The sequence below is a fragment of the Penicillium longicatenatum genome (genome assembly GCF_028827895.1).
Source record: "Penicillium longicatenatum strain IBT 33135 chromosome Unknown contig_7_segment0_segment0, whole genome shotgun sequence".
Taxonomy (NCBI): Eukaryota; Fungi; Ascomycota; class Eurotiomycetes; order Eurotiales; family Aspergillaceae; genus Penicillium; species Penicillium longicatenatum.
The window spans coordinates 1,159,298-1,174,491 of NW_026643124.1; the positions used below are offsets into that span (position 1 = coordinate 1,159,298).

Here is a 15,194-nt window from a genome sequence, read left to right on the forward strand (position 1 = left end):
CGCCATGGATTCGGCCAATCTGCGTCGCAAAGATACCACGAAGGGTCCGCCGTTGCGGATTCTATCTCTGGGTAAGTGTGACGAAATTACCCCACGTACCCAAGCCCGAGGCTGACTGGATAACAGATGGAGGTGGTGTTCGCGGCTACTCCATGCTCATCTTACTACAGGAACTTATGTACCGCACCTACGTCGAATGTGAAGGCAAACCTCCTCGTCGCGACCAAATTCCCAAGCCCTGCGAGCATTTTGACTTGATTGTGGGAACCGGCACTGGTGGTTTGATTGCTCTCATGCTCGGACGTCTCCGCCTTGACCTCGAGACATGCAAGGAAGTCTACGTTCGCATGACCCGCAAAGTGTTTGAAACAGACAAGACCATTGCCGGTATTCCTTATCGATCAACATTATTCAAGGCGTCTAAATTGGAGGAGGCCATCCGAGAATGCGTACGGGAACACACCGTCTTTGAAACCGAGGGCAATGACTTGCCCAACAATTCCAACGCTCGCGCATCCATTGCGAGTCTCCCATATAGCCCGAACTCAGCGCCTCAGCGCTCTCTGAGTAGGGGAAGCTTCAGCACATCTGGCGCTTCATATTCCCAGACACAAACTTCAAGAGGGTCAACCTTCCTTAATGGGATGCGCTGGGGTAACCCGGAAGCCACACTCTACGATAACCGGGAACACCGGACCAAGACGTAAGGCTCCCCGTTACACCGTTTGAATCTCAATGCTAATCTAATCTACAGTGCGGTTACCGCGCTCTTCAAGGGCACCCCGCGCAACGGACCAGTAGTGTTCTTACGCTCCTACGATTCTCGCCGAGAACCCCCGCCGGAGTTTGACTGCACAATTTGGCAAGCCGGCCGTGCCACTTCAGCCACCGGGCTCGCCTTCAAGCCTATTCAGATCGGCCAACACGTCTTCATTGACGAAGGACCCGGCACCTTCAACCCGGCACCACAAGTGCTCGATGAGGCAATTGTGAATGAGTGGCCTGGTCGGGAGGTCGGTGTTTTTGTCAGCGTGGGGACGGGACGTCGACCGTCAGGCACCAATAGCCAGCAGCATGAATGGTGGGAAGATTTCTTTGGCGACTCGATAGGCACATTCGCCGAGGCGCGACGCCGACTGATGACCAAGATCGAGGGTTGTGAAGATATCCACCAAGAAATGCTGCGGGACACGCTTGCCAAGCGACATGTCAGCAAGGATAACTACTACCGTCTCAATGTTGAGGTTGGAGTGGGTGAGTTTGGCATGAACGAGTGGAACCGCCTTGCAGACATCAGCACCAATACACGACGATACTTGGCCAAGCCCGAAGTCAAGAAGATGATTTTGGACGCAGGCGTCAAGTTCGCCAAGATTGACCGCATGAACAAGCGCTTGGCGGACCACGCGGCGGCCGGTGGTGACCGCGATGACCTGTCATTTGACCTGGAGCGAGAGGAGATTTCTGTCTCAACGCATGTACCCACCTTCTCGGTGCCGCCACCTTCGAACGCCTTTGCTGTGGAACTACCTGCCGAGCCTGTCGAGATGTATCGGCCGCATGGATCACCACCTCTCCCCGCGGCCGTGACGGTGACGGCACCTCCGGAAGACAACTCACTTCCAGCCCATCCCACTCCTCACGATAGTTATCCCATTTCTCCGATCCGCCACTCGAGCGCCGAGCTCCCCTACCCAAGCAATAATAACGAGTACGGCCGACCATCCTCACAACCCTCTCCCCGTCATAGTGGCGAACAAACATTCCATGCCGGCATGCCACCACCACCAGTTCCACCCAAGACACCCATTCCGTACCCATCGCAGGATGATTCGGGAGGAGTACCAATGCCAGCTCCGCTATTCACACATACTCAAGCTCCGATGTCCGGCATGGTGCGCCCGCCTTACCCCGTTGACGAGGCACCACCCGTGGTGAACCGGCAACGCAAGCCCAGTTATCATGTGCGATGATTCCGTTGCATTCATTTTAGGCTCGTTCGTCGTTTCAGTCATTTTCTGTTTGTTTTCATTTTCTTTATGTGTTTCTCTACTGGATACCCTTCATATGAGACGGAGAAAGGCATGGGCCCGAGGGTCGGAAACACGGTGTCTCGGCGCAATAATCGGGAGAGATTTCTTATCAGGAGCTCCATCCCCGTTTTCTAGACGGGGGCAATGATGAATGATGACACTTATGATCAGGTGCTCTATTTCCTACTGAAGGTGTATATTAGGTACCGAGGTAGTAATGCGAATCACAGTACATAGACCCTGAGTTTAAAACAAGGTTATCTCGACAAAGTAGTAATGATCGTCTACTTGACGACTCTTCTATTTGACGCACAGGACCCTTCATACGTCTGGATTAGATCATCGTCGTAGTGTGGCACAGTCCGTCCAATGGCAGATCAAGTCTCAAATATAGCAACGTGCAATCACCGCTACCATGTGTCTGCGTGGTACCTGGCAGGTACCGCTGATCGTGCGGCAGGTGCGCCCCACTTGATGTACTGTGCAGGTCGCTGACACGATTACGGTTTCCCCACAAGGCCCAGCCATCTTTGTTTTGGCTCTTCCCCTATCTTCTCTCTAGCCCTTTTATTTCTCGATTATTTTATCTTTCTCCCTACAACCCCTGTACTGACAATCTCTTCACCTTCCTCGTTCTAAAGTTTCACTTCGACACTCGATTCCGGCGTCAACATTCCAACGCCGATCGCCCCCGCCTGTGGCTTCCAGAAACATTCCACGATCGCCTTTCCGAACCCAGTTCTCACCAAATTCCAAACGAGTTCGTCTCAACTGTTTATTGAATTCGAATCTGTTTCCAGGTTTTGGGGAGTTTATTGGATCAAAAACAACCAACAATTAGGCGAGACGCCGACTGCGCAAAGTGGCCTGAATAAAGTGTCTCAGTAGTCGCCGAGTTACGTCTTCGGACGACTCCGTCCTTGCGACTTTCCCACTGCTGGCCAGTGCTGTTCCTAAAACCCTCAACTCATTCACCCCTCTCACCATGGATGCCCATATATCATCGCACGAATCCCTCCTCGCTCGTGCTGACTCGAGCGGGCGCCCATCCTATTACAAGGCCATCGGCGTTTCTCTTGCGGTCGCATCGGGCGTCTTTATTGGTGTATCGTTCGTTTTGAAGAAGATTGGCCTTCTCAGGGCAAATGTCAAGTACAATGAAGAAGCTGGAGAGGGATATGGCTATCTGAAGAATGTCCTTTGGTGGACTGGCATGACCCTGATGATTATTGGCGAAATCTGCAACTTTGTTGCCTACGCTTTCGTCGACGCTATCCTGGTCACACCTCTAGGTGCCTTGTCCGTGGTGATTACTACGATCTTGTCTGCAATTTTTCTCAAGGAACGACTGAGCTTTGTGGGCAAAGTCGGCTGCTTCTCATGCATTGTTGGGTCAGTGGTGATTGCGATGAATGCGCCCGAGCAGTCCTCAGTCAGCAACATTCAAGAAATGCAACACTATGTTATCGCGCCTGGATTCTTGACGTACGCAGGTGTCATCATTGTCGGATCTATATTTACTGCCTTCTGGGCAGGTCCCCGTTATGGCAAGAAGAGCATGTTCGTCTACATCAGCATTTGCAGCATGGTTGGTGGTTTAAGTGTGGTAGCGACCCAAGGTCTTGGATCGGCGATTATAGCCTGGATCGGGGGAGAGCCACAGTATAAACAGTGGTTTCTCTGGGTTTTACTTGTCTTCGTTGTTTGCACATTGCTGACGGAGATTATCTTCTTGAATGTAAGTTTTTTTGTCGAGTGTCTTGTTTTCAAATACCTATACTGACAGGCATGCAGAAAGCGCTGAACATTTTCAATGCAGCCCTCGTCACGCCGACCTACTATGTCATGTTTACCAGTGCCACGATTGTAACCTCTGCCATCCTGTTCCAAGGATTCAAGGGTACTGCCACGGAAATCGCAACTGTGATTATGGGATTCTTGCAGATTTGCACCGGTGTCGTCCTTCTCCAGATATCGAAATCAGCCAAGGATGTTCCCGACGCTGCCGTCTTCAAGGGTGACTTGGACCAAATTCGTGAGGTTGTCACCCAGGAGGAGCCAGAGTCGGAGCCCAGGGCAGACTCTATCCGCGGTGCAGCCTCTATCATTCGCCGCATCTCGACTGCTCGTCGCACCATGGAGTCCGATGAGGCTCGGCGCTTCTTCCACGATAAACATGAGGATACCCTCAAACCTCCGGGTGAAAACGAAATCATTGAATGGGACGGCCTCCGCCGGCGGAAAACTGTCCTCGGAGAAGGACCTACGATGTCTCGTACATCCACCCCTCGATCACCCTCAATCAAGCAACAATTCCCACCGCTCGGCATGTCCCACTTCCCTGATCCAGAGGATGAAGATGAAAGACCAACCACCAAGCAAAGCGGACATTCATTCCTCTCTGACACTCGGTCCCGAATGTCAAGTCTGCGTCACAATCAGCAGTGGATTCCATTGAAGGAACAGGACGAAAAGAATGCCGGGCTACAGGGTACTCCAGGGACTCGGGATGGCGACGTGATTGACACGGAATACCATGGTGCTGCGGCCACCCGCTTTGGCCGTGAGCGCAGCGACACCCCTCGATCCATTGCCTGGGCTGATGAGAAAGTCGATGAACCGAGTCTTGAGCCTCCAGTAAACACCGCGCGCCGTCAATTCTCCTTCAACAGCATGCTGAGCCGCATGAAACCACATCGTGATCCATCCCCCAAGCGCCCTGCCAGTCCACCCCGTGGTATTCTTCGTCGGACCACAAACTCAGGGACGGAAGAAGAACGACTGGGTCTTGTGAAGGGTGATTCTCGAACACAGCAGCCCGAGGAGAGTCTTGGTGAGAAGTTGGAGCGCTGGTCGAGCAGCGAGTCGGATGCCAATGAAGTCCAACCCCAACCATTACGCACCAGCCGCCCTCATGGAGACTCTGTGTCGTCCATGTCGACAGCAGCCTTCCCGCCGTACGAAGACCATCATCATGCACTTTACTCTTCACCAGGTGCTTCTGCGTCGAATCCTTACTATCTTCCGCCGGTCCGACAAGCAGCGTCGCCAGAGCATGTCGAGGAGTATGATGGCTGGCAGCTACCGCCCTCCAGCGCTCGCGACCGCAATCGCACACGGACAAATTCCTCATCTCATGGCCGCGCTCCACCACCATCTCAGTCCTCCTTCTCTACGCACCGCCGTCCCAACCCTCTTCCACCTTTGCCCGATGAGACTGCTATGGGTGTGAGATCTGTCTCGTCTGACTCGTCCGATATGGGGGTTGCTTCCATAACCTCGTCTACAGAAGCTCAAGACACCGAGAACACTCGCCCTATTCGCGTGTCTCGCCAAAACAGTGGCTGGCGTCGGCATATGTCTGAGCTGAGCAGTCATGACGGCGAGCCACCAGAGGACAGAACGGACGGTCGGGGTGGCGCATTTGTCTGATACTTGATTTAGGGCTGGATGCCATCTATATCTGTTCTTTGTACTGCATTTCAAGGCGTTTACTGGATTTTATGAACATGTGGTATCAATTGATACTAGGATTAGTCCCAACACACCATGTATGAATATGAATGTCATGATAGATGACGATAATGCATTATGATTGAAAATTATATTCGAAACTTCCACGTCTAATTTAGTGTGTAGTTTGGTCATGGATATAATCTTTTCAGTAAAACGAGCTTTCCGGCAACCATATGAATGAAAGGGTATCTTGAGCTTATCCAACGCCATCGGTACACTGCAGAAAGCCACCCAACGCTATGCCATGCAATGTCATATGCAACGCCGTGCCGAATGCAATGCACGAAAAAAAAAAAAAAAAAAAAACAAGCAAAACATAAGAATGTGTCACAGTAACTCTTGCAGCACGGTTAAGTACGGCCAAAAATCCCAGCAATACTCTGCTGTTTCTTCGGTGCAACATTCAAAACGGCAAACCGAGACTCAGCAAGCCGTTTTCCAGCATTAATGCTTTCGAGAACCCTAGTATAATTAGATCAGTAATAATCCCCAAAGTCATCCACAAATCGTATAGACCATAGGTCTGCTGATCTATCAACCCCATAAAATGCAAAGTAGGTATTGAGTACATACCATTCCACACCAACCACCCTAACTCCCTTCCACCCACCCCTCGCAATCTCCTGCTGAAGTTTCCTAGCCGCAAGGCCCCCTCCGGCACCAAAAGTAGTCTCGTTCAATGTCGCATTTGGCTGTCCGATAATCACATGCGAGACAGTCTTCCGCGCCATGTGAATGGAGATCTGAGCGCCGTGATCGACAAGCAGACGTTTCAATCTGTGGTCAGAAATTAACGGGAGGGTCGAGCCGTTGATAAAGACCGTCGTGCCGACGAATATATTGGACGGTTTGGTAGATGGATCTGCAGATGGACGCGTGGGTATGTTGATCACCGACTTCGAGACTGCACGATCACCCGGGCCCATGGATGGCGCATGGCTTATAACTTTCTGTTTTTTCTCAATTGTCCGTATCTCGTCACCGGAACTCCGTTTGCCCACTCCCATGAAACTGCGGATGTCTCTAACGCCTAACTGTGAGCGCTTGGCTTCTGCGTCGCTGACCCATCTCCACTCCCCAGCACCATTGATGGATGTATCCTTCTTATCTAGCTGATCGTGTTCTTGATCATGCGATCCACATGTCCCATCGAATGCGCGCGACCGCGACGAGGGAACATGATCTTCCTCGCGTAGACAATCTCCGCTCCGAAACTGTCGCTCTAGTTTTAAGGCCCGGGTATCGCGCCATGTAGCTGTTCCGGCGTAGCCGGCTCGGTGTCTCTGGTGACCGGTTGAGGAGGAGTTCCAGGAGTCGAATTTTTTGCAATTCTGCGGGGAAGGGGGTCGTTTGCGGGGGAATATTGTATCGGGCATGACGTGGTTGAGTCGCGAGGGGTTTGAAGGTGTACTTTCGTGTTTGGGGAAGTGAGGTTTCGTGGGGATGTGAGGGGCGGAAGGGATATTGTTGACATGAGATGAGGATTGTCGTTGGAGATCTTCCAAGGTTCATTGTTGGCCGTTGGCCCGGGCGGAGGTGATCCATGGTTCATCCAGTGTTTGGGTTTTGCTACTTTTGGATAGGGTATGCGGTGTCACGTGGGACGTGGATGCCGTGCACAGTTACTTGGTCAGTGCTTATCTGATTTATTGGTCTTAATGAGATTATCTGATTCTGCGTAAGCTACTATAGGTACTCAAGATTTATCCAAGGCGCAGTTGTGTTGGTGAAGTGGTTGCTGGTAATCGATCGACAGGCAATATATATTGTGAGAAATGCATATGCATATGTATGATCTGGGGAGCGGAGAATAGACAGGACGGAGACAGAATTTCAACATTAGAAGGCCCCGAAGCTTGAATTGAATTCGAAAAGATTAAAATCAACAAGCGTGAACAATTTTATGAAGAAGCCGAGGTATGTGGAAGTATTTGACACACTCGCTGAAACAGCTCTCAAATGCTTGATTGAGAGGTTCCCCATGAGATCCACGCCAATCAACTTGGAACAGCGTGACCAAACCTATCACTTGCGCATGGGGCAATGCACACCACTAATGTTTCAAGTACAGTGACAGCTATCTAATGGCAGGTGTCATATGCTACTCTAACCTCACCAACATAACCTCGGAACGATATACCACGTGCATGCATTCTGTACCACTGATCTCAGGTCACATGCCCCTGAGATACAGCATAAGGCTGGGATGCATTCCATAGATTGGCTTGTATATCCAAAGTAAACAGAGTGTAGTCCTTGAGCAATGGCCACATGCCACATGGCTTAAATAGGCAGATAGAGACTTGGACGTGTTCTACGGGCTACATTCCATGCCGGTCAGATCTATGCTAAGTGCAGCCTTCGATATTGGCGCCAACACAGGGACCATGCAAACCTTGCTACTATACGAGGACGGACTCATCTAACATCACCTTCCAGAAGCCTGCTGCAATCCGCGCGACTCCCACTGCATTCTGTCCGTACGTGACTGGCCCCGTGTGGCACTGGCACCTACCCGCTGTGCGTAGATAGATGCATTATCTTAAGAAGAAAAAAAAAGAAACTTAGCAGAAAAACGTGGGGATGACCGGACTACCCATCAGGAGCATATCGCATGTCCGAGCCCACCTACACCCAGCCCATCCCAGCCCATCCCAGCATATCCCAGCATCTACTTTCTACGGGGGCCTAGAAATCTCGAAATCGGTCCAGGCACCTGGGCACGCCCACATGAAAACTCAATGCGACGTGCTTTCAAGGGATGGGATGGCGGGGAAGCGAAACACGACCGCCAGTTCATCCAAGCCACGACATTATCCCTAGATAGCGAGATAGCGAGACATTCACCAGTTGAAAGTCAGATCGAAGCAGCGGTGAGTCTGCATCCCCAGCATCGCACCCCAGACTGCCAGAGACCTGCAGGATGGCATGCTTCGAGAATGTGACGATTCCCCCCCAAAGTCAGTGCAGAGTCGAGAGACATGCACATTCTTCAAGCGGTGTATGAAGAGGGGAGTTGACTTTGAACTAATTTATTTTTGTACTTGCAGTAATGTCGTACATACATCTTATCGTGCTGACGTCGTGCCGATCATTGCTCTTTCTCCCACCGAAGTACTCCGTACTCCGTAAAAAACCCCGGGATCCCACCAAACATGACGGGAACATGGCAATAACCACCGGCACCCGATGGGTATTTCCACGACGTTGATTTTCCTTCTCCTTCTGTTATGGTGGAAAAAGTGGGAAATTGGCATTTGATCCAGAGTCAACGGTGAGCTCCACACCAAAACAAGGACCTGTGCCACGTCTGCACGCAAGGGGGGAAAAGAGCAACTGGCGGTGAATCCACCATGATCTAGCCCGCTACGTGGTGATGTCGACGGCCAGTCATTGTCCGGTCGGATCGTCGATCGGCGGGCGGTTGCAGCAACAGAGGGGCTGACGACCAATCAGCGGCCGGATGAGTCCCCACCTTGTGGTTAGTGTCGTTACACCTTTTGGCCCGGGCCACCCTAGCGAAATGGTTCGGAGGAATGGCCCAACATGGGTTGGTCCACGATTATTCTGAACGTGCAGTCGATCTCACGGGACGCAATGCGAGGTTAAATCAGGTTGCACGGGCTCAAGGACGTGGTGCGTTATTATTCGTGTAAGGCGATTGGAAGAAATCTAGACTTGACCGGCGACTCGATACGGGGGTTGCCAAATGACGGAGTCCCCCATCACCTGTACAACACATCGCAGCCCATCAGGGGACATCCCTGCTCCTTCTGTCCCACCTCAGAAAGGCCCTAAGTCGACCAGAGGGCCGATCCCGGACACCTTCTCAGGGCACTATAGCAGTCTAGCACTCATCCGTCCGGACCACCACCGGTTGACGATAGCTTTAAAGATCCCCCCTGGTGAAACCTGTCATAGCAATCTGCACGGACTGGCTGCAGGGTAACTCGTCGCTGCAAGGTACGGGACGAACCCGTCGATCGATACAGTATAATGGTCACAATAAAACTAAGTGGAGGTGCGCCCCGAGCCGGTAACTGCGAGATGCTCCCGGTGCTATCATTATCCGATGGTTCCACGAAAGATCGTCACGGCCATTAGTCTCCTTACGTGAATTTGAATTAACGGTGGTTCGGGGAAGATGATACATCACAAGGCCTTCATTTCAGGCGAGTGGAGACCAGAGGAGATGGTCATAGCTTTTTTGATTACTTCCGAAAGCCCCGATCCGCTCGACTAGCGCGGAAGTGGAGGCAGGAAAAAGAAAAAGAACACAGAAAAAGAAAACAGAGATGAAGGAATGGCGCAAAAGAGGGGGTGGGAGGGTCGTCGCTATTGGAAGGAATTATTCAATTAATATATTCGGTCTGAAGTGGGTTAGGGATTAACTCTGGGGTCTACATGTACGCTGCGCAGCGGGTATCGGGCCGTCGATAGCAGGGATCTGGGCCCTTTTTATGGAGTTGAGAGAACAAGTGGTACCTGCTTTTTCCGACTCCTCCACTTCTGCGCAAGAACTCCGTCTACGTTTCTGATTTCCGCGCCCCGTTTCTTCCCGAGTTTCCCCCGGCCCCCCTCCCCAACGCCACTAATAATCACTGTAACTCAGTGGGGGCGAATGATACAGTCAGCTAATTTATTTGCAATGAGAAAAAGGAAATACGCAAAAACGAAAAAAAGGAGATCCAGGGCCAAGGAAAAGGGGAATCCTGATAGCCGAAAAAAGGGGCATGAACGTAATACGCATGGAATTAAAGGAATTGGAAACATGGATCCAGTACGGGGAAATCCCACATCCCCCGGGGTTGACATCTGTCAACCCGCTCTACCGTGGAAGGCCCTCCTCTACTGAAGATCGATGCAAGGGATGAACACAACTGGCGGTGTATAGCTTTGTCCTGGAGACTCCCCTTGCTGGGCTCTAGAATATCGTCACGGGGCATTGCAATCCGGACGTAGGACTGAACAGGGATGGAAGAGAGAACAGACCCTTGATCGACTCAAGCCACCCGTGTTTCGTGGTGCTCTCTGAACCACTGATTCCCGCTCTTTTTTTCTTTTCTTTTTTCGATTTATTAGTGACATATTATTATTATCGTGGTATTGATAATTTCTTTTTCGAATTTCTTTTTTTGCCAGTGTGACGCGCCCAACTCCACCGTTACTCACGGGCCGCCTTATCGCGCGATGATTTATTCCCAACGATCGACGGGCCGCTGAAGACCCACGTCCGTGTCTCTCACCTTGCAGAGCATCTCTCGCGCGGTAGTTTCTCGGGGAGATCTCAGCGTGAGAAGGGAGACAGGAGATGGAGAAGCAGAATCCACTCCAATCGTAGCGCCATCGTAAGAGACGGTAGAAATGGATTGCAGTTTCATCTAGGGCATGTCAATAGTTAAGCGCTGTTCTGAAACTCGGGTAATCGACCGTGCTTCTGCAGCCGCAAAATGTCTTGCACGGGGAAAAGAGGGGAAGACCTCCGTCGATCGGAGTCGAGACTACCATCCTCATTGTGTGCCCTCTAGCACCTCTAGTCAAATCGCCGATTCCATGGATCTCGTTGGTGGGCCCGGGAGTCAACCATGGAATCAATAATGGCATTCAATATGATACCCAATTTGTCCGTTGCCCGCGGGTTATTGTATAGGAAGCCGAACTATCGTAGTCAATGTGATGTATAGTGCGTGGCAGTACCTAGCGGGGACGATCAGCGCGGTGCTTGTCACACAGACCAGGATCCTCAGCTCAGTGGATCCGTTTCTTGGTTTTGGTGTGTGGATTGGAGCTTTGGGGGGTTTTCGGATTTTTTCTTTTTTCCCTTTTTTCTCGGTTTCTGGCCCAGTCCTCTCATGTCCCTGCATTTTCTATTTTGTATTGTAATTAACGGATTTTCACTAGTTACCGTCCTTGCGTGGTGGCGGTTGACTCGATCGCACCTCCACTTTCTGGTCCCACACGGTGATTCGATGCTATTTCGGTTGAGAAAAAAAGAGACAAAAGGTGGAAAAGGTGGCCGGGTTTTCTGAACATTCTTCTCTTCTTTCCCAGCCTTCTTAGTCATCTCCTGCGGCTCAGCGTATCCCTTCTCCAAACGGTGTGCGTTTGCATATCTCCCTTTCTAAGCATCTCCACTTTGGACTACTTCTTGCATGCTGCCTGCACTGCTTCTGCTCTTCATGTTTTGTCACGATTAATGTTTGATGACTGCTCTTTGCCCTTAACCCTGGCGCATCTACTCCTCGAGCTCTCCATTGTTGCGTGATTGCGACCATTGCGACAGCTGAGCCATTTCCCCTCCCATTTCCAGCGCTGAAGACAAGGAAGTTTACTTTGCGCCCTGTGCCCCGGATTACCGTGCAGACCAAAAAAGCCCATTTCTTTCAAAAGGACAGGAAAGAAAGGAAAACCAAACAAAACAAAAGAATCGGGGGTTTTTTTTACTCTCCTAAAGCTCGTCGGACTAGAGATTACATTCCTCAGCCCGTCGTCTAACGTCTTCCCCTCCCCCTGCCTACTCCTCTCCAGTGTTCCCCCGTGAAACCGAAAAGCTGGAGCTGCCGTCGATTTCGCAGGTCCACACCCGCGGTCCTGCTGACATCCCCTGGTACAACCACCACGCGGCCGAAAGACCGCTGTTGTCGGGCGATAAGCTACCCGCCCTCAGCTTGCCGACGGCTCCCCAAGCCCCATCTCGTGGTTATCAAGACGCCAGCGTGAGCGGTAGCGCTCGTACCAGTCTATCCGAGGCGTCGGCCGTCCACGATCCCCGCAGTCCACCCGCCGATCTAGCTACACAGGGTCGCCTGTCGCTGGATTCGGAGTATTCCATCGTGCCCAACGAGGCCTACTACCCCAGCCCGACCTCGCTCGGCAGCATGAACCAAGGCCCACCCTACATGGACGTGCATTCCCATATGTCTTCCGCGCAATCATATCAGTCGCAGGCGGCCACTGCGGGTGCGATGTCGCATTATCCTTATCATCAACAACCGCCGGTCTTGCAGCCCGTTTCCAATTATAACCCGTCGTACCCGCAATATGGATATGCCAATGGGGTCACTTCACCGCCGACCGGACATCCCCCACCAACAAGCTCGATGGGCGGTCAGATGGCACCCCAGATTTTGCCTCTACCAGGTGGTGAGTATTTTCATACATGGGGCGTGAGATGAGGGGGGAAAATTTCAGGAGAATTAAAAAAAGAAAGCTAACGATAATATAGTAGGCAATCACCAAGTTCCCAGTGGATACGGCAACAGCACCGGAGCACCACTGCAGGGCTATGTGTATGATACAACCGGCCAAGTCGCTCCCCCAGGGGCGAAGCCACGCGTCACTGCGACTCTTTGGGAAGATGAGGGTAGCCTTTGCTATCAGGTGGAGGCGAAGGGAGTCTGCGTTGCGCGAAGAGAGGGTGAGTAAAAACAAGGGCAATTGATTTTCATGGTCAATCTAACACGATCAACAGACAACCACATGATCAACGGCACCAAACTATTGAACGTCGCTGGAATGACTCGTGGTCGTCGCGATGGGATCCTGAAAAGTGAAAAGTTGCGCCACGTGGTGAAGATTGGCCCCATGCATTTGAAGGGTGTCTGGTATGTGCAACCCCCGAACCGCGGAACCCCTAGCGTCCAACTGACAGTTTAATCAGGATTCCATTTGAGCGAGCGTTGGAATTTGCCAACAAGGAGAAGATCACTGACCTTTTGTACCCATTGTTTGTGCACAACATCGGCGGCCTGCTGTACCACCCAGCCAATCAAAACCGAACAAACATGGTCGTGCAAGAATCCCAGCGACAAAGGATGGAAGGTCCTCCCGCTGGGCCTCAGCGCACCCCAACGGCGCCGCAACCCTCGACCTTGCATCACCATGCGATGCAGACCCCCATGTCTTCTCAAATGTCACAACCGTCTTCCATGGGCCGTCCCGGGATGGATCGAGCCTTTCCCACTCCTCCAGCCAGTGCATCCAGCCTGATGGGTGTGACGAACCAAGGGAGCTCGTACGAATGGGGTGGCCAGGCCATGAACTCGGGAGTGCCGCACTCTCAGCCACTTTCGATTGACACGACATTGAGCCACCAGCAGCGTTCCTTGCCAACCACGCCGGCTACCACTCCCCCGGGTAACAACATGCAAGCCATGCCACCCTACCAGGGACAGTCTGGCTACGATAGTTCCAAGCCCTACTACACCGCTCCGCCTCAGTCTCACTCGCAGTACGCTCCGCACACACCAATGACCCAGTCCGGTCTGCCCCAGTATTCGCAATCTCTCCCGGCCGTCAATTATCTGAAGAGTGAAATGGCTCCTCCGACCGGTCGCGCCCCAGGTGCCCCTGAGACGGAAACTCCGGAGTTGAAGTCTGAACGGTACTCGCAGAACAACGGTCCCGAGGAATCGGTGCCACCGCACGAGCCCGAGTACCTGCAGGACCAGGGGTCCGCTTATGGTACCAATCGCGGATCGTACACGTACTCTACCAACCCATCAGTCGGATCTCTTACAGGAGAACACCAGCAACTGACTCCCGAAATGACCGGGTCGCCACAGCAGAACGGTTCGGGCCGCATGACCCCCCGTACTAGCGTGAGCGGACCTCCGCCACACTGGACTTCCGGGTACAACACTCCCCCGCGTCCCTCGGCAGCTACCACCCTCTACAACGCCGTTAGTGACACCCGTGGTACCCCTGCCAACGGCGTCTCCGATCCTTACTCCATGGCCACCATGAACGGATCTCTGGGAGGCTCGGGCGGCAAGCGGATGCGTGAGGACGACGAGGTGGCCCGCCCCGAGAGTGGTGATGGGTATGAAACCAAGCGTCGCAAGACTATCACCGATACCACTCTGGGTGGTCCTGTCGGTGGTGCCCCTATCTTGCAGCCCATGAAGACTGCTGTCATGGCTGGACGTCGTCGCTGAAACAAAAAAACATCAACAACCCCTCAGCCGCCCTATTGCTTGTCGTCTCTTTGTCATGTGTTTTAACAACACACTTTTCTCTGCGCTGGCTGGAGTTTTTTTTTTTTTTTTTTTTTCTGGGGATTTGCTGATAGACTGTGGTGCTTCATGGATAACCGCAGACTTGGGACATTCACGATTTGATTTTCTTAGCACACCCACTCGGGAAGTTCTCTGCCACGACCGAGAAAGTGGTTCTCCATACCATTCTCACCACGAATCCTTTGGGGGCATGCATTTTTATTTTGGATTTTGGGTTATTTTCACTTGACCTCCCTGGTTGTATCTCGGGTTTGACGAATCTTCTCTTCAACTCTGGTTGAAAGTCCTTTTTATTCTGCAGACTGATGACACGGGAAACGGAGAATGATGCTTTGCATGGGCCTTCTACAAACCCACCTTGATGACTATGATGACACGAATCTCCTGTAACGAATCTTTTATGTGTGCGATCTTTCCTACATCGCCTTTTGATTTACTTTCTCGTTTAAGTGCGTCATGCTTTTGGGCCTTTCAGTTTTTTCTCTTTTGGGCAGAAAATGGTCTTCTTTCCTGGCATCCGTGGGTTCATCTTACCCTCCATGGTTATGTTTTAGAGAGACGATATGATGGTAATGAATGTTCATGAACTCAGCTGATTTCGAGTTGCTTCTACCTTTGGGCGATACAT

General features: G+C 51.8%; 4 protein-coding genes across 4 annotated transcripts; 3 read left to right on the top strand and 1 right to left on the bottom strand.

The window, feature by feature from the left end:
* Positions 1-4: 4 nt before the first annotated feature.
* Positions 5-1,973, top strand: N7484_010692 (putative Patatin-like serine hydrolase; the record flags this gene model as incomplete). The annotated part of the gene is made up of 3 exons (XM_057121079.1): positions 5-71; positions 127-703; positions 755-1,973. 3 exons carry the CDS (start codon positions 5-7, stop codon positions 1,971-1,973), a joined length of 1,863 nt encoding a protein of 620 aa, XP_056966833.1.
* Positions 1,974-3,018: 1,045 nt separating this feature from the next.
* Positions 3,019-5,465, top strand: N7484_010693 (DUF803 domain membrane protein; the record flags this gene model as incomplete). The annotated part of the gene is made up of 2 exons (XM_057121080.1): positions 3,019-3,771; positions 3,828-5,465. 2 exons carry the CDS (start codon positions 3,019-3,021, stop codon positions 5,463-5,465), a joined length of 2,391 nt encoding a protein of 796 aa, XP_056966834.1.
* Positions 5,466-5,899: 434 nt separating this feature from the next.
* N7484_010694 (uncharacterized protein) lies at positions 5,900-6,925 on the bottom strand (the record flags this gene model as incomplete). Its single annotated transcript, XM_057121081.1, has 2 exons — positions 5,900-6,011; positions 6,123-6,925. 2 exons carry the CDS (start codon positions 6,923-6,925, stop codon positions 5,900-5,902), a joined length of 915 nt encoding a protein of 304 aa, XP_056966835.1.
* Positions 6,926-11,745: 4,820 nt separating this feature from the next.
* On the top strand, positions 11,746-14,485 carry N7484_010695 (KilA-N domain-containing protein; the record flags this gene model as incomplete). Its single annotated transcript, XM_057121082.1, has 5 exons — positions 11,746-11,810; positions 12,019-12,692; positions 12,775-12,966; positions 13,021-13,153; positions 13,210-14,485. 5 exons carry the CDS (start codon positions 11,746-11,748, stop codon positions 14,483-14,485), a joined length of 2,340 nt encoding a protein of 779 aa, XP_056966836.1.
* Positions 14,486-15,194: the final 709 nt, after the last annotated feature.